This window comes from Ixodes scapularis, unplaced genomic scaffold, assembly GCF_016920785.2.
Source record: "Ixodes scapularis isolate PalLabHiFi unplaced genomic scaffold, ASM1692078v2 PGA_scaffold7__128_contigs__length_106722199, whole genome shotgun sequence".
NCBI lineage: Eukaryota > Metazoa > Arthropoda > Arachnida > Ixodida > Ixodidae > Ixodes > Ixodes scapularis.
The window spans coordinates 38,380,953-38,400,766 of record NW_024609882.1 but is presented as its reverse complement, the minus strand read 5'-3'; the positions used below and the strand labels follow the sequence as shown (position 1 = coordinate 38,400,766).

General features: G+C 44.5%; 1 protein-coding gene across 1 annotated transcript; it reads right to left on the bottom strand.

Moving 5' to 3' along the window:
• Positions 1 to 929: 929 nt before the first annotated feature.
• LOC8035780 (alpha-tocopherol transfer protein-like) lies at positions 930 to 19,613 on the bottom strand. Its single transcript, XM_040220836.3, has 6 exons — positions 19,485 to 19,613; positions 17,374 to 17,534; positions 14,470 to 14,721; positions 8,466 to 8,659; positions 6,681 to 6,791; positions 930 to 1,274 (listed from the first exon to the last, which is right to left on the bottom strand). The coding sequence occupies exons 2-6, from the start codon at positions 17,516 to 17,518 to the stop codon at positions 1,251 to 1,253; spliced, it is 726 nt and encodes a 241-aa protein (XP_040076770.1). The 5' UTR covers positions 17,519 to 17,534; positions 19,485 to 19,613; the 3' UTR covers positions 930 to 1,250.
• Between the last annotated feature and the right edge of the window lie 201 nt (positions 19,614 to 19,814).

Here is a 19,814-nt window from a genome sequence, read left to right as displayed (position 1 = left end):
CTACTTCGTTAAAAACAATACAGACTCATGTACCTCTGGTAGACACAAACGAAAGACGGTTCCACCTCTTCGCCGCGACGCGTGCTGCGATTCAAGCCCGAAGAGTGAAACCGCGTCCAGCTGCAGCTCTTGGCCAGACGATTTCCGCTTGATTTCCCATATTTTGTTTCACCTTACTATGGACCGCAGCGGAAGTCTACAAGCCAGTTAAGCCAATCAAGAGCTCTGAACGTGTCACGTGATTACGTATCCCAGGACGCGTGACGCTCCCACTGCATTAGACTGGACTTTGCTGACTAGTACCGTCCGCTGCCATCTATCATAGGGTGCTGTTTTACTCGCTAAATCGGGTATTGCGATTTAAGCTCACGTAGTGAACGTGCGTTCAATGCAGCCCTACACCAGATCTCCGTACTCACTTTCTCCAGGGCGGTGAAAGAAGAGAGTGAAGCTGCTTTCGCCTGTTGTTGCTCTTGGATTCGTTCGCGTGTTCGAGGACATCAAGAGGAAAGTGAGAACGAAATAAACGGGAAGTTCTTGGCGCCCTCTTGAGCCCTGATCAGAAACTACAACGACCGCACAGAGCGCGGTAAGCTTAAAACGAAACTTGCCTGCGGTCCTCCGAGTTTTATTTTCCTACAGAAAAGTACTCCTGAAAATCGAACCGCCAACTCGTAGTAGCTGGTCGGTTATCCAGAACGAGTATCGCGATGCAGCGGCCTATTAATTCACAGAGGTTACATATTCATCGTGTAGGGCCCAAGCTATACTGTTTTGTTACGTTCGTCATCTGAAGGAAACCACAAGTTAGTGATTCCGACTCAATATTTGTGAGCGAAAGGCAAGCCCCACTTACATGAGTCGAGAACTGGTTCTATAGTTGCCTTGCCTAAACTCAGAATGGCATTCACTCCATGGGTATTGCATTGCCTTTTATTATTCCCTATGCATAACGGAACAAACATGTATATGTACATTTTTTTTATTGCACGGATGCCCATCACACATCCACTTCTGCCAACATTAAACGTTTAGACATTCTCTCGTTACAGCATTAGAAAGTCAGTTCGTTCGCGTCTCGCTGATTATTTCTACACTTGATACTACCGGTATCCGTATTGGCCGAGCTCAACAAAGAACTCCTCCTTGCTTTGCAATCTCCTCTCCAAGTCATCATAGTTGTAGTTCCTCAGGACGCCACCGTACTCTTCGGGTAGTCGCTCCCGGGGAATAAGTTTATGAAGCTTTTCTTAGTCGCGTCCAATGAAGTGAGTCTGAAAGGAAAAAGCGATCGATAAATAAACCATTCTGGCGCTCAGAGAGACCGTCCGAGGGTTCTAATCTGGACACTTGGCGAAAACATCGGTGAGGAATTCCACCGTCGTGATTTGCCGGCGCAAGGTCAACCGCGGCGCCGGCCAATCACGGCTGCCCGATTTCTCGCTGGCTTCTCCGCCAGGTCTTTTGAATAGAACCCCTTGTCTATTGCGACACTGCTTATTTGATACCCCCCCCCTCCCTGTGCTGCGTAAGTCGCCACTCCCGTTTTCGGACGTTCCGATCCCTTAGATTATGAGCGGGAACCGTGAGTGGAACATAAAAATAACACTTAGTGTTCTCTCTAACGGCTAGCGCTTGGAAATAAAGCTCTTGTATTTTAAACTCTTTGAAAATTATTCGGAGCATTCAAATAAATCAAATTTTGAGTGAGCGAATAAAATAAATGCTTACTCGCAATGATGATGCGGACGATGTTGATGCGGTTATTTTCTCCATAACGGAAGGTCTAGGACATTGGTCTCAATGAGAATTGCTGGATAGCGCCTCCCCGCTTGTTCGCTGCAGCGTGAGTGAAGCCACTTGACGGCCATCTTGCTCATAGACGATTTGGGGTTTTGCTAGCGTTTTGCTGCGGTTTTCAAGCGTGCTATAGACACGTTTTCTACTTGTTCCTCGTCATTCGCCGTAAAAGTTTTTTAAGACTTTGTGTAACCGTTGAGAGTTGCTGTTGTGAACACATGGAAAATTTTACGAAAGCGCAGCGCCGCAGGAAAAAGGCTCAACTCGTCAAAAGCAAGTTTCACCGGTCTCGCGGCGGAGTCAAAGCTTCATTGCCACGCAGAAGTGCTGCGTCTCTGTGCCTTCGCACGCCTGGATACCGATCAAGATTCGTTTCAGCGCCGTGTGGATGTGTTTTGCGAGTGCAATGTGCGTGAAGCCGTATGTAAAGGCACAACTCGTCGAAAGCAAGTGTCACCAGTCTCGCGGCCTGATGAAAGCTTCCTTTTGGCACGCCGAAGTGCAACGCCTCTGTGCCTTCGAACGTTTGGACACTAATCAAGATTCGTTTCGGTGCCGTGTGGATGTAATTTGCGGGTGCAATGTGCGTGAAGCCGTATGTACATACCTCTGGGCAGCGTTTAATTTTTACTCTGACTGTATTTGTAACTTGGGGCACTCGCTGTTCAGAAATGAGCTTGATCCAGTGTCCAGTGGCGACGGAAGAGTGTGGGAAGAGGGCGGCATCAGCGGCGCGTTTGTTTTGTTTTGTTTTGTTTTGTTTACTAGACGCTTATGGCAATCAAATCAGTAGTACAAAGTCTTTATTTATTTTTTGTGGCTTTTTCCTGCTACACTGCGCTTTTGAAAACTTTTCCACGTGTTCTCAATGGCAAGTCTCAACCCTTACATAGGGTCTTAAAAATCTTCTTCGACGAGTGACGACGAACGAGTAGAAAACGTGTCTTCAGGACGCTGCCGCCAGCCTCTGTAACGCTAGCAAAACCGCAAATCCTCTATGATCAAGATGACCCTCCGGTGGCTTCACTCGCGGGAGCGGGAAGCGCGATCCAGCAATTGTCATTGAGATCAGTGGTCTGGGACTGGATTAGCTTGAGTGTGAGCTAAACTGGAAAGGTTCAATAAACCTTCTTGTGGTACTTAAAGGGATTGTCCGGTCAAATTTTGTATTCGAGAAAACAATTGAATATCATTGTTATTGCTTCGAGACGCATTGTACGTGCAATATCTGAGTTTTATATGGCCCATTGCATGAATAATTAAATTTATACTGCTCCAGTCACATCCGAGCGTAAACGCTGCTTTCGTTGGCAACATTGAAGCTCAGACGTCACAGAATGCAAAGCGAGCTTTTTGTCTCGTCGTTCGCCTGCGAGTGAACGCCGCGGCGAGCTTCGTTTTTATTGTTGCGCTCAACTTGTTTCGTGGATGGGTGATACTTTTGTTGCGCGGTTGGGTGCCACAATCACCGGACAGCACATGCGAACCAAGACATGACGCTCCACACTTTTCTGCGAGACGTGCAGTGACGAGCAAAATGGATCGTCGCCTTGCGTAGGGACCGAGTTCCCGTCGAGATCGAGATTCCGCTTATGCAGCAATCATCTCACAAAAGAGAGCTACGAGCTGAGCTCTAAGCGGACAGAAGGCGGGTAAACTGAGATGTGATGCTGTGTCAACCTTATCCAACTACGTCCACCCACTTCTCGCCCAAATCGGATCGATCGCTTTGATTATGCAGCGAAATCGAAACCAACAGCTAGGCCATCTGGAAACGATGCCAAAAGTTGTGTTTAGCACGCGTGCAGCCCAATTCTGTTTGACCCGCGTGTGAAGATGGAGCGTGGCTACGATACACCAAGCTTATCCAAGTCAAGTGACGACATGCATTTGAACGATTTGCCGTTTGCCTTCGACCCGCGGGTATTGCTTACGAGGGAACTACCCGCAGCCTCATCACCGATCCAGTGGATCCGCCGATATGTGTAGCCAGATGCTGCTTCGTGTACCTAGGTGCCGCTTCAGAGGCAAAATCTGCATCCATTGGTTTGCGAGCGCTCCTAGTTCGATCGGTGGCTGTCGCAGTTGTGTCTGCGCGAAATAGCATACGTTTGCTCGAAGCTTATGACTGTTTTCGAGTAATTTCCTGCTAAAAGGCGTGACCTTTTTTTTTTCTTTTTAACACGCTTGATAACTGCATCAAAAGGAACGTATTTCAGTAGAGTACAGCCTAGGAGACTATATGATTCCAAACAAGATACAAGACATCCATCGATCAACGCGTCACACAGCAGCTACGGATGTCAGACATTGACACTGGCAAAATTCGGGGTGCCGTTTTGTACGTACACTCGTGAAAGGTTTAATTAATAAGGGGAGATCATATATCAAAATAAAAATGACGTTTGTCTATATGAAGGCTACCTCGACGTAGCGAGCGCAAAAACATAAGTACTTCCGGTTTCGACCGTACAATCCCTTTAAGAAACACAGCCTCTTCGAATAGCATGTCGCATTTTGAGAGCAAAGAAAGTAAAAGCGCCCTAACCAAAATCTAGATAATTCTAGCTTGTCCGTGCATCGCTTCTACTTTACTTTTTTTTTTTCTATTGTTTTGAAGTTGATCTGGAGTCCCACCCACGGCAATATTTATGCTTTTGACGGCAAGGCGAAGGCCGCCCTCTTTTTTGCTCTCTCTCTTTCTTTCTCTCATGGTCTTGGTATAGGACTCATATCGAGGGAAAGTGCCCACGATCGTATTTAATTACAAATGTATTTGAAATATTCAGTGTTCAGTGTTCAAATATATTCGTAAAATGCGTCCTAATGTGTAATTACGGTCTTTTTCTCAACGTAGTCCGCACCCGGTGTATAGTGCGCAGGGGCAAATTTGGTGTCAGTAATAAAAGTGCTTGTCGAGATGGTCCGCACGCCGTTCATAGTACGCACTTGGTGCATATCCCGAACGTTAAACTTATCACACACGGCACAACTTGACATATGTCTGCTGTATTAGCTCACAAAGAAGCCTTGTATCATACATAAATTAACATTCACGTCTCATCAGAGTGAACAAACTAGAAAGAAGAAAAAACCTCGTGTAGTCCCCACGTGTACTATAGATAGTACGCACCTCGTGAAATTGACACTTTCACACAGTTATAGTCAGCGGACTATACTGTAAAATAGGGCAATGTTAAAGGCAACATATGGGTCTATCGCTTTCGGGTAAAAACCGATATTTCCCCATTTTTACACCCGGGACATATTTGTTGAAAATCGGGTTAAGCCAATTTTTCTTTGAGCGCAGAAATTAAATCGCACAATTTTCGTGATTATTCTGCCCCGAGGATATTTCTTAGGTAACAAACGGTAGACGTAGAAACGCCTGCGCTAGCTCCAGACTTCGGAAACGGACTTCGATTCTGTTGACTTCAGGGAACTGCGGTGACATAAATCGATCCCCAAAATGTCGTTTTTAAGGCTATCGTGAAATATCCTTTGCCCTTCTTTTACTTCAGTTTCAACCAGCGAAAAAATAAAAAAAAGGAAGGATGCGAAACTACACTCAACATTTTGTTTTGAAAGAAAAAGTAGATATTTTGTTCGTGTCGAACGTGAGTGATATTGTTGTGTACTTAGCATATCCTCCTTGACTGTGAACGCTTTCGACATGAAAGGCGCCGGATGGAGATTCGCCTTCAAATATTAGATGATGGACCCCTGTCTCTGACAAAGTTTTTGGGGCCCTGGCCGACGCGTAAAAAACAAGACAGAACAATGAATATCATTCATGACTTTCTAAAGGACACTAGAATCGTGTATGATTATTAAGTGCGAACGTGCGTCAATTTCAACGGGAATGATTATGTATGTAATTTAGAAAATCGGTGCACGACTCCCAAACGGTCGTCTTATTGGCAATTGTAATTAAATTTGTTTGTAAGGTTTTTTTTGTATGGTTATACTTTATGTGTTTATCTTTATTCTTTTCCTTTTATGTTCTTCCTTTTATTCATATATATTTTCTCTCTCTTTCTCGTTATCGAGTAGCCGGTGTCACTTAAAGAATACCAACATCTCCATAATAAAGAACTTATCTCTCTCTCACATTATTGAGGTATATACATCAAAATCTATCGAAGCACAATTATTATTTTATAAAAAACTGTTTACTTAGAAGCATTCCCAAAAGCTTTCGGCTGGTTCCACAATTTTCAATAGACGTAATAACCGCATTTTGCAGCTTCAGTATTTTCTATGGTATTACCTTCTGGGCTCCAGTTCTTATTACCGCAAATGCAGACAACAAATGAAAGTTGACCATGCACTGGAGGGGACGCATTTGTATGTTTCTGCTGGTTCCTCAAGCTCTATATTGCTCTGACTGACTTGACTCTGCTTCCAAGGAGCATGTATTTACCGGATAGCTGCACCACAAGTGCCAACCCGAGAAAAACTCCAAGCCCCATTTGTCGGGCCCCTTGATATGGCGCGCGTTCCCTTTTGACATACACTGCGAAGTTTATATAGGAGGATCTGCCCGAACAATATAGTTGGAGCTGCGAATAGGGTGTATATCGAAAACACAGACGACTCGCGTCGTTTGGTGGGAAATCACTCTTTTGTACAGTGGTTCCTTTTTGGCACTTTTTGTGCTATGCTTTCACGTACCAGTCTAACTTCGTAGTGACGTTTTGACTCACCGGTCACATTCCAACGGCTGCAGTGACCAATTTAGCTTGGAGTAGCCGGCAGTAGATCGTATTTAAGTAACCGCGTGGTGGCGTTCAGTTTCGAGAACACTAAACATGGCCACGTTTGTTTATTCTGCCGTCGTTCATATTCTAAAAAGCCGTCAATCACACATCTCGTCTTACCCTGTTTATGATCTTCTGCTTTAGGAACAGCTTTGCAAAACGGTAGATGATCTCGAATATGGCAGGGTTGTTTATAACGTAAATTCCTTTGATCCGCATGGGGTAGGAGTCCTGTAAAACAAAGGAAGATTATAGACTGAACTCACCATTAAATAGCTAATCATGTCCTAATTGAAACATTTACCTTTCGTTTCGTGCTCCCTTCAGCTTTATAATAGGAATCAAGCACCTTCGTTCAATTTATTAACTAATTTATGTGTCTTAATTTCACGGATAATAACTTTGTATATGTTTAGACAGCGCCAAGTTAATGGGACGCTGAAGAGTTCTTGAAAAAAAAAAAAAAAAAAAGATTTAGAGCTGAATTCTAGAGTGTTTCTATCTTGTGAATCTGAATGTCACGTTGGTTTTCACCGAAGATGTAACTAAACGCGAGAAAGCACGAAAAATCTTTGACCAGTCGTTACGTCATTCTAGGATGTTTCGGCCACCACGCCGTGTCGATCGCGTGGGCGACGCGTGCAAGCTTGCCAGGTATACTCCCCTGCACTGACACCAGACGCGACGTCATTTTCTCACCTTTTTGGAAATAGTGCCACTAGATAAGCTACGCTTCAGAGTAACGACACTTGGCCACATTGTGTCTTAAAATCATGGTTGCCAGTTATCTGAAGCTTTATATAAAATCACAGGAAACGCTTTTCCGCCCTCCACAAACGTTTAGACAGTTCGCGACTGAGCAAAGCAATATCACATGAGCTTCGTAACACCGAATATAATGCTGAGGAAGTCGCACTTTTGAGGCAGGATGATCGGCAGTTGCGTCTGCTCTGCATACGAGCCAAAATGGCGGCCCCCACAACAATGTCTCGGAACGGAGTGCCGGTACTCTAAGCGCAGCTTATGTAGTGTGGCTCTAGGAAACAGCAAGAGCGCGCGTGCATAGCTTTGATAGGCGCTGAAGATGCGCGAGAGCGGAGATTACGGAAACTCCGGATATGACGTCACGCTCAGGGAAGGAAAGGTTTCAGCGGTACCTTGAAGATGATTTTCTGCAGCCACCGTGCACCGACTTGAAAAGTAATCTGAACATTCGGCATCTCGGAGGTCAAATAAAGATGATTTAGGCGTTTTTCTTGAAATACAGAACCGCTTCAGTTTCCCTTTAATCGGCCCCAATGAGGCTGTAGACGAGGACTTTTGCCAGTGTGCTACGACTGCTAACCTGAGGGATTTTAAAGTGAATCATGCAGTAGTGACACGCGGCCCATCGATATTGAAACGGAGGGGCAATGATGGGAATGGAACCCAGGATGCCTGAGTGTTGCGGCGGAAACTTTCGCTTCACGTGCTCCGAACTGCGGTGTATGACGGCCAACGATCCTCATCCGAAACCGTCCGGAGACACGGAATGTACGACGTGTTTTGAGCTACGCTGGCAGTTCATTTGTGAGCTATTCTGAGCGAGGGGGCCGCGCGAAATTCCCCGTAATTTAGCAGGGAAATTAGTTTAGTCTATATCTATACACTGAGTGAGGTTCATCGCTAAATCTAAGGGGACTTCTGTCCCGCTAAAGTTTGTGTGTTAAATTGTTGCTGTATACATTTTGCCGAATTTTCTTCCCGTTATAAAATCATTTAGCATTTGTATAAATTTCCGAGTCTTGTTCCTGTTTTATTCTAATTCAATTCAATTTCGGGTATATCTTTGTTTGAGTTCCAATATCATGGATACGGGCATATAGCGTCGAAAGATACTTGCAAACAAACGGGAAGGCTCTATACCTGAGCAAGCTGAATGAGCTTCTTGACCGCGGAGGGTGTGTAATGACGAAAGTGCTTCAAACTGAGCCCTTCTAAGTCCAGAATGCCCACGATTCCGGCGATCTGGGTTGTCTCGTCCAGCAGGTAGTAATCGGCGCCCAGAACGCCGATCCTGAAGAGATCGATCACGTCGCACACGTCAGGTTTCCATGCGCCTGAAAGATATAACCGCGAAAACACAGCTCTTTAAAAAAAAGAAAAAGAATTGCGTTGGCGAGTACGTTACCATAGGCAGTGCTCGGCATTCTTCCACTCATTTTCTTAGAAAGTCGGTAGGTGCTCTGCCACCAGCACGCGATCGTTGTCTTCCGCCATGCTTTTGCGCGTGCGACGAAGTATTATCAAAGGCAGAAAGTGCATGTTCGAGGCGCAGCATCTAGCTGCACACTAGCGAGCCCAGGAAAACGTTTGCGAGCCACTGCCTTGCCTCATAATTGGTTCAAAATACAATATTAGACAAATCTGAACAAGTTACCCCAATTGAGAGTCGCAATAATATATATATATATATATATCTATATATATATATATATATATATATATATATATATATATATATATATATATATATATATATATTTATTTACGAAGGTGTTAAATGTTTAAATGTGGTAGTTTCTTTCTGTATTTCAGATAAAAAGAGTTCGAGGAAACATTTTTCAAAAGACGAAGTTGTTTTCTGGTTGGTCCTAGCACCTAATTACAGCCCCTAGGACAAAAAAAAAATAGAAATCGATTATTTTGTCTTAGAGGCCGAGATGCTCTACAGGAAACAGTAATGACGTGACGTCAAATGCAATATGCGGGCAGTACAGTTCGTTCCCAATGGGTTACAGAAGTTTGAAGGCGTAAAATGAGTGCTAGGCAAGCTCACGTCAGAAGCAAAAAAAATAAGGACTGCTTGACTTGCAAGTTACTGTAAAAGACGAAATTTTCGCGAGGACCTAATTTTCGCGAAATCTGCGAATCGATGTCGATTCGCGAAAAATACGTCCCGCGAACAATTCGGGCAATATGTGAACACTACGGAAGCTACACTCGATTCGCAAAAATTAGAACCCGCGAATAATTTTAAATTTCCAGCCTCGGCCCGATTCGCGAAAATTTTGAGCCCGCGAAAATGAAGTCGTTTACAGTATACATGTGACATTACCCCTCTGAAAAGCGCGGAGAAGTTTGCAATTTCGTTTAGCGTGTACCTGTTATTTTTCGTTTTCTCTCTACTGTAAACGACTTAATTTTCGCGGGATCAAATTTTTGCGAATCGGGCCAAAGATGAAAATTTGAAATTATTCGCGGGTTCTAATTTTTGCGAATTGATCGTAGCTTCCGTAGTGTTCACATATTGCCCGAATTGTTCGTGGCACGTATTTTTCGCCTTTGTAGGCGATTCGCGAAATTCGCGAAAATTAGGTTCTCGCGAAAGTTTGGTCGTTTACAGTATCTTGAATTTAGAGATAATACATAGCATGCAGTAAAAATGAAAGCCTGGGTATTTCGAACGTATTAGTGCAAAAGCATTAACTGTCCCATGGAGCGAGGCCGGCGGCGTCGGTAACCGCGAAAAACGCCCCCTAAGTTCTCATTTTTCCATATTCCCATTGGCTGAACGAAATGGCACCTAAAGAGCCATTGGCTTCGACGCGTCATAGTTCCAAGGAACGCCACCCCACAAAGAAACCCTCTTCCTGGCGCTGCGGCCCGCCAACACCTCGTAGAAATACGGCCGTAGTGCTCCGAGTGGTTACGTCACAATGTCGGAGGAGGAAGGCCATGGCGCAACTACGTGAGAAAATATCTGGTATCGGCCCGAAAAAAAAATGAAAGCCGTTTACAACTCCCTGTAACGCGGAATTAGAGCGCAGCTGTTGAGGAGGAAGAGGGAAGGGTACTGAGGGTCACGTGTTCTCGGGGGGGGGGGGGGGTCACGTGACCTTGGGGGGTCACGTGACCTCGGGGGGGGGGGGGGGGTCACGTGAACCAACAGAGAAATTTCCCGCTATATTTAGCGGGGAAATATACCCATAATGCACCGCGCGGTTACGCCGACGGCGACGGCGACGGCGAGGCCGACACCGACGGGACGCCGCCCAAGCCGGAAACGGGCGCCTAAGAGCTGCGCTCTAAAAAATATTTCCTGTCGAGCGGCGCGGTGGTGTTCATGCGCGTTTATCCGACATTAATATACATTTTAAAAGCGCCGTCCTGTGCAATTTAATATATGTATAATATAAACGTCACATACCACGCGTTACCAAGCTTGAAAGTACCAAATTTATATTTATGATTATCTCCGTAACCGCGGGACTAAGCGTAGTGCCGCAGCTCCCCACACTTTTCGAATGAACCGACTCCGATGCGACATTTTCTTCCCTCATACGAGCTCGGATTCTGGTTAATTTACGTTGTGTGTGAACTGCTGACTGTCTGAAAAGGAACGCTGAGACATTTCAGAAGGAAAGAGAACCGAAAAAAATCCACTCATCGCCACAGGGAGCGCACACAAGCAAGAGATGGGTCGACAGCGTTAAGCCTTTCGTCCCACAATGCTGCCTGTGCTTTCCTGTGTGGTTCTTTTCATACATGTTTCCTTCTTCCCGTCGTTTTTCTGTCGTCACTACGGCCTCGGGTAGTTGTTTTTGTGTGTTCGCTTGATACTACGGCATTTACGTGGATTCGCGGAACAAGTCCTGCTACGGTTTGAGTGACATGTGCGGCAACTAGCCAACGATGACACTGGTCGATTATCGATAGACCTCTCTTTCGACAAAGAGACTTCTTGGAGTTCGTGTTCAAATTTTTTCGTGGCGGATATTGCGGGACGTATGGATACAATCGACAGGTTAGAAACAACTTATTTACTCGCTTTCTTGGTCATGTAGGACGCAAGTAAAGTGCTGCAGTTGATTTTCCTTAAATCTCGTGATAGAATGAAATTTTGTTCTTCGTCGTCATCCGTATGCTGTTGCGTCGACATTTGTAAATATGCGTGGTAATATCCTAGTTTTTACTAGAAGGTGAATAACAAGTTTGAGTGACCATTGAAAGTGCGTTGTTTGTGCTTATGTGTATATGTATTTCTTTATACTAATGTTATTTTATCGCCTTTACCGCGTTTATACTAGAATCATAACTGCATATTGAGGTAATAGTATTATTGTATACAAAGTAAGATATATATTGTCCTATGGCACCTCGAGCCCATAGGGAGAAGTTAATTAGTTGTCTAAATTGTAAGTGTAGTACCCCTGCCACACGGAAAAGTAATATATTTTCATTAACTGATATGGAAGTTAATCATCTCGCGGTCTTGAGTGAATATACGAGCGTCGCAAGCTGATTTGTCGACCCCATATCATTCGATCGAAATCACACTAATTTTGCCATGCGGCCGAGGTATAATGCAACAATTCAGTAGCTGCATGCGATACCATCGCTTACATAATCGTAAGTGACACTTCTCTATCCGTGTCCGCGTTGACTACGTCTACCTGATTTTTAACTCTGATCTGTTTTTCTGTGTCCAAGCACTGCGTGTCTCGCCATTCTGCCGAAGTATTTCTGTACGAAATATGCATTCCTACAGCAATGATTGCGTGACTCAATGTTTTCGACTTAAAACAACCACATTTTTCTATAGACGTCTTATACGCATACCTGGTGCCATTTCGTACCGATTATTTAGTGGTGTAATGTTTTGCCCATCTAATAAAATGTTTTCTAGACCCGTTGCTACGTTCAACTTCCATATTAGCTAATAAGACACGCGTATGTGACCAAAAGCGCGTTACGACGGTCGATCCACGCGAGCTGTCTTCGCTACGAAGCGCGTTCCCGATGGCCTTCCTTCGCGACGTCACGAGAAGAGCTCTACGGCCTTCTTCTCGAGGAGGTGTTGGGCTCGCGCGCCAGTAAAAGGGAGAGGGTGGCACGCGCGCGGCCGCCGCTCTCTTCCCCGTATCGGGTCACGTGTCAGGCGTGACCGGAGGGAGGGGGAGGAGGAGCGGTTATTTCTCGCTCCCTCTCCCGGTGCACTGCTGTGTCACGTGCAGACTGAAAAAGTAATCCGTTACAAGTAACGGATTATTTGTAATCCGTTACTTTTTCAAGTAATTTTGTAATTGCCACGTTACTTTTCTGGGGCAGTAATTTGTAATGTAATTTCGTTACAATTCTTGGTGCCAGATTACTTCAATTACTGGTCACTTTTTTTTTATTTAATATGAACATAATACAGAAAGTGGAGTAGGCGATTTAGCAGCATAAAACCTGGAAAGCTAAAAAAAATATATATATTACCATCGTGAAGAGGGGTACAACTGAAGATAAAACACGATTTTTTGTATGACCGGTCACTAGAGCCACTCGAGAAATATTCGAAAAACAAAGATCAAGAAGACAACGCCGAGAGGCTCTGCCTCTTTCCATCGCCTTTCATCGTGTTTAGCTTCTCCTGAGTACGAGAAATGAAAAGTAGTATTGCAGAATTTTTTTTTTTAAACATCAAGATTGCTTTTATTGTTTTCTTAATGAGTGTACGGGAAAAGTAACGTGGAAGTAATTTGTAACGTAACGAGTAAAGTAATCCGTTACTTTTCAGCGAAAGTAATTTGTAACGGTAATCCATTACATTTGAGGCTCGCTAATTTGTAACTGCGATTCATTACATGTTTTCAAGTAACGGGCACAAGCCTGGTCACGTATTCTACGCACTGCTTTCAGCCATGTCGCGCCGCCCGGCCGGCCTATGTGGAGGACACCGGGGCGCGCTGCTTTTAGGAATGATCGGCGTGTGGGAATGCTTTTGTACTTCTGCGCGTAAGCACCCTGAAGTGTCCCCCTGTAATTTTATTCTTGGGTAGCTCGAAAAACCGCCACTTCCCCCCTTAAACGTGTGCTGCTTCTTCCGTGTGTGTGTGTGTGCTTGTTTGTGTGTGTGCGTGCGTGCGTGCGTGCGTGTGTGTGTGCGTGTGTGTGTGCGTGCGCGTGTGTGTGCGCGCGTGTGTTTGAGCGTGTGTGTGTCTGTGTGTTTGTGTGTGTGTGTTTATTTTACACAGCTGCCGACTGCACAGAATATCAGTGAGAGAGTAATTTAATATACCAGAACATAACCAATTGACGTGTTCTCTTCCACTGGGTAGCATGAGTGCGTACCTCTCCAAGGCCCGAACTATTCATAGCAAGTCACACTATGTGATTATATAACGATTTCTCAATAATTTCTATTTATTTATGACCATGTTTCTCTATGTAGGTGAAATATTAATACTAAGCGACAACCTACACGTAGACGTTTTGCGGCAGCTGTGCATGCATGGGCACTGCCATAACCGACCTTCAGTTTTTTTTTTTTTTTTTTTCTCCGTTTACGTCACGTTACTATTACCAGAGCAGGACAGGTCATTCGCGATTCCAGCGAAATCAACGCCGCGTAGCCGCATTGCCGAGAGGCTCAGGAGAGGACGTCGTTTCGACCCTGTCGTCTGCTATCGCGGCTTGGTTCTCGTAGGCAGCCTAGAAACAAACATCGTTTCCAGTAATTATTTTTATGATTCCGCCGTGTCATTCCTACGCACTGACTCGAAGAAGGTTTCTGCCGTCAAAAAATCGCTTTGCTTTCATATGTAACAATGATTTTACGCTGCAGTGCAGGGATTTGTGCTGGTCTGCGTGCTGAACGACGAAAACGGCCTCCTTTCGTCCGCCATTTTGCCTGAGCAGCGCGCCCTCTATAGTTCGCTGGAGTCGCGAATTGCCATGTTAGATTCTACTGTGTCCTTCTCGTATAGACTTCTGCAGAGACTCGCCATCACCCGCTTCGGTGGCTTTGCGTCTCCGTAAGACAAGAGGAGGTCAGCAATGGCGGCCGTAGTCTTGCGCGCGTGTGAAATACATCAACTTTCTTTACAAAAGTGCCTGATGTACCGCCTAATTTCTCAAAAGTTGGGTTGCGTACGGGACTTACCAAACTTCAGGATAGCCACTAGCCTTCCCAGGTGATCCCTTTCGTCGAGTACCACCGCCAACTTGTTTCGGCGGAACACCGCATCGAACATGACCCGAGACGGCCGCAGATCCTCGAAGATGTCCCGGTGCAGTTTTCTAACGCGGAAGTACTTCCGAATCGTGCTGAAGGCCTCTTCCACGCTGTATTTCCGGGCACGCAGGAACTTCACCAGGAAAGCGTCGTCGGAGGGACACCTGAGATCAGGTTCTCCTGCGAAATTTGAGAGACGACACAGTTTATTCGTGTGCAAATCCTCGCTGTAACCCCACTCCAAAAAACTAACAGCCCAATTCAGATACCTTCAAAAAGGGCCTCAGTTATGTTCAGCGACAGTTTTTATGACAACGAATGAGTTGAAGGAGCCGATTCGGCCTTTTTCTGTGTCTGCGGGGCACTCATATGGCACTCATTACAAGTAATCACATTACGTGTAATTCATTATTATGTTTTAATTCTTTAGTAGTCATACGAATGCATTTATTAGAAAGTAATCACAAGAGCAATGTAATTACTTTTTGAAGTGCTAAAATCACTTGTAACTTTTACTACTTTTTTCTCCTCTTTCTATCGGCGCCTACAACGGTTAATCCAGCTGAACTACGAAAATGGAGAGAAAGGAGTAAAGACAAGCGATCGCTGGTTTTTACTCCTGTCTCTCTATTTTACTCCTTTCTCCCTATTTTCGTAGTTCAGCTGGTTTAACCGTTGTAATATGTACCACCAACTAGCTCAGCTTCTGCCCCGTGTTAGCTATCGACGCCCTTCATATATATACGTAATTCCTACCAAGAAATTTTCTAACCAAATCTCCAACAGGAGGATGGATTATCGGGGTATGTTAAGAAAGTAGTTAATAGAGAGTTTTAGGGAACGGTTTTTACACGTCCGATACGGTACAATGGGCCCTCCGGTACGCAATGTGCATATGGGAGTGTACTGTGGTGGCGCATGCACATGGAGAACCCACCGAAATGTATGGGATGTGCAAAAACGGTACCCTAAAACTCTCTTATAACTCGGTGATTCGGATCCAAAAATTGACCGTACGAAAAACCCGTTTTGAAACCGGTACCAATATCTGCCGTTTTGAACATTTGAAGTAACTGAAGACGTAATGGATACTGTTTCAAATAAAGGCCAATTAATTTTCTTCCCAACTAATCGAGTGATCTAGTTGAAATCTTTTTTTAATCCATGAGTAATTGTAGTTGTTATCCATTCCCTTTTCTCGAGTAACGCGTGCAAGACATGGTCTGCGGTCCCCGAAAGCTTTACATCATCATAGCTCAACCTGATATATAACAGACCCGAAATAGGAGACCACAAAGTTCGCATTACATCCCTATAGTTCGAGCCAAGCCACTCTCAACACCTGGCAGGCACGCCAAAAGAAACATAGGTGACTGTTACAGCTCACGTTGTCCGCAATGCTACACACTAAGAAAATTCGAACGTCAGCTTTCCCGCAAAGAACTCGGAAGACCCAATCGGTACAATCGACGTTGGGAGGCTCTGCAGATGAATAAATTGAAAATGTGCTGAGATCTGATAAAAAAAGAAAAAACAGGTTTGTGATTTGACTCTGAGCATGGCGAAGCGTTATGTTGGTGAGTTTTAGTAGATCGGTCGTATACCTCCGATAACAATAACCGATAGTCCGCCGACGCCTTTGAGCGTGCATCGCGTCGTTGTCGGGTGTTTCCGGAGGTATCGAACGATCATCTAAAACTCCCAGTTGAGTGTCACAGCGCAGATAGTTTTTTTTTTTTGGTTCGACGATAGTTTAAGCCTTGTAATTCTCCGAGCTTCCTTCGTAGTTTGCAGCGATTGACTCCCCCCAAGTGCTTTGCAGCAAAGTAGACACTGCAGATTTTGAAAAATGTAGGGCTTTATATGTTTTGTGGAAGGCAGACAACCTGTGTAGTTCCCTTCTCAACCAAGTAACGAGGTTAGCGAAAGAGGGAAATTGAAAGATGGCTCCGCAAGCTCAGAAACTTCGCAAAACACAAAAGTTGGTTTGGTTTCAGATTGCAGGGGCCATTAGAGATAAAGTAGTCACGTTTTCAGAATTGATAGAGTAGTTTGTGGTGCATAACACAAAGATACACCCTCTTTATGCCAACAATGACACGGTTCCAGACTCGCGAGTCTAGCAAGCAATTCTTCGCTTTTAATTATAAATTTTTCAGTATCTTGTATTTGCTACAGTGAGCGGTGCCATCTGACACATCCTTGCGAAGACAATATTCCAAATATGCTCAATTTCAGCATGACATCAGTTGGTCCAGTTTTCTCTTCAGGATGGAAACCACTATGCTCGGGTTTTCGAGCACTTAAATACGCTTTAAATACAACTTTACTTTAAATTGTAATATTTTAGTTGGGCATGGTCCCACTGTCAAATATATCCTTCAATATTAGCCGGAATATTTTTCCCTCTATTTAAAAGCTATTCAGTGACTTGTTGTGCTTACGCCTGACACTTCCACGACCTAACTAAAATAGGTCACAAATTTCTAAATAAACATATTGAACTGGCTCGACTTCCTGGGTTTGAAATGTCACCCGCGTATTATCTTAATCACAGTTAGTTGGAACACGGAAGCGCGTGGTTGAATAGAATGATCGGTGGATACAACTGAACGTTTTTAATCAGGCGGCGGCTTACGCAACCTAGCCAAAACTAACGCCCCGGTGTGCAACTGCAGCACATCCGCGTTGCTGCAGTTGCAGTTTTGCACCGGGCCGTTAGAGTGCACTGATAGTACACGATGGCACGCGCTCCCGTGTTCCAGCTGACTGTGATTAAGATAGCACTAAGGTGCTTCATTTGTGATTCACTTGTGCCAATATAGCATTTACCGTTTATGAGGTTCCGCAGCTCTTGAACTTTGTCCCTCTTCAGCTGTTGTGTTTCTCCAAGCTCCTCGTATGCCAATTTATGGAGGTCAATGGGCGAGCTGCCGCTAGCGGGTGCTTCTGTTGACCCTGATTCCAGTCTTGACATCACCACAGTCGTGGCTCTGTGAACGATAGTTGCATTTTATCGCAACAAATCCTTCGTAACTGATTCGTTCGTTGCGATATACACTTTTCAAAACACCATCAAGCAACATTGGCGGTTCCCATTTCTAGGGTACAAAGCCTGGTACTAAATCCGAGTCCTTGCCGAATGCTGACACGGCACTCGTTTTCACTGCATTCTCGGAATAGGATGTCAAGCAATTGCGGGCTCGTACATTTGGCGCAGCAACTTCCAGATGGCGAGCACTTTTGAAACTGGTTTATTACAGAGAACTCCCCACGCCGTTACAATCACAGCGAGTCGTCCGTTAGAATTATATATGATGAGACAACGGAAGAGATTACAGTGAATCCTCAGTAACTGTCTTGCTAAGGGAGGTGCGCTGGTTAACATGTCTTCATCATGCGACCAAAAAGTAGAGCCCCACTTAAATAGTGCTTTTCGTTGTTGTTGTTTTTTTTTTTTTTTTTTTTTTATCGGACCCAAATGCGCAGGCTATATTATCATCATCGTCATTATCATAACCCTTTATTTGTGCCCATAACCAACCAATAATGGTCTGCAATGTGGCACAGTGAAAGAGTTGTACAGAGGTAGAACGTGCTGAGCAATACTTATCTAAAAATGCAAATAACAGACAAACCAGCATGCAACAAAACACGACAGTGCATTGCTAACGACGGAAAATAATCTCATCTAATTGTCTATTTTACGTAGTTATCAAAAATATTAAATTTTCATGCCCAAGATTGTTTACACATATCTGCATCCTTGTTGTTGGTGATATCATATGTTGACTGTGGGGATAAAAAGTGAGAGCTCTCCTATTTGAGCGAGCAGGTACGTTCAAATTCACTGTGCATAAAAATGTTGAGTCAATGGCCCCGTGAAGTATTCTATGTAAAAAGGCAACATACACATGAGAAACAGACACTGTCGGCCAGATTTTTCAAGCAGCAGCTCATTGTTGTAAAATACCGACGGCCAAGGTATTTGTCCTATATTATACGTACTAGGCATCTTTTAACTGACTCTATTTTGACTGCATCATGTACAGTGAGCGAATTCCACACTACCCAGCCAAAATCTAGTCTAGATCTGACAATAAAACAGAATGAACGAAGGAAGCAAGCATAGTTTACAAACCTTCTAGTTAATCGAGTAAGCCCTCCCGGTAATATGAATACATAACACATTTTATCAGAACCAAAATTATCCTTTATTTTTGTATATTTAAAGCTTACATAACTTTTTCGTTGCTGGTGTTTGTAGAAACTAAACCTATGTAGTCCCTCCGCCTACATTTCGAGCAGAAAACAATCTCCTAAGTTGATATTAGCAGCAACAGCGCGTTACAAGACAGAGAGAGATAGAGAGAATAAACGTTCTATTTACACCAGCTATACAGGGTGCTTCACGAAAGGTGGACAAATTCGATATTGCGAAAACTACGCGTCGCAAGGAAAAAAGGCTTGTGTCGTTTTGGTCCTGGGCCGGGGGCCTATTTAGGAAAATTAATAAAGTCCGGGATAATTAAGTTGTTAATTATTTTGCGTAATAGACTTTTTTTAAATTGTGTTTAAGGGCATGGTTTTAATTAGAAAATTGTTCAGCATCATCGAAAAATGCTAAATTAACAAATTGCAGAACGATAGAAGGCACACGAAGCATTTTACGGCTTTCTCAAAAACCGCACAAATTTGACGGGTTTTTAAGTTTCGGTTTGCTATCGGAGCGCATCTCGGCCTCAACGGCACCGCGACCCCGTGGAGGAATAGTGCAACCAGCCTCTGCTGCGTCGCGCGAGAACAGCGCAGCAGAGGTCTCGTGGGGAGGGGAGAGAGGGGGGGGGGGGGTCACGTGATCTCACGGTTACGCCGACGCCGCTCAAGCCGGAAACGGGCGCCTAAGAGCTGCGCTCTAAAAAGAAGATCAGTCGTTGACTTACAAAAAAGTCGACGTCCGGCTTTCACTGCCCTCTGGGTATTCAGAACGTCCACAGATCCTTCACAGAGCGTTGTTGAGCCGCAGCTTTGCGATGCACTAGCGTGAGATGGCAGCGAGGCAACTGCTAACCCACGCGAAAAAGTACATTGCTTCACATAATCTACTGAAAGTTTTATCCTCGCTTTTGCCTGTTTTGATATGGCGTCAACGTGTTATCAAGATCCCGTGCACGAAGGTCAAAGAACTCGTATCGTCGTGCACGCGGGGAGCCGGGCAGCAATGGTTGTGAAATCGCTGCGACTACTATCAGGGGTAAATTTATTTATTGATC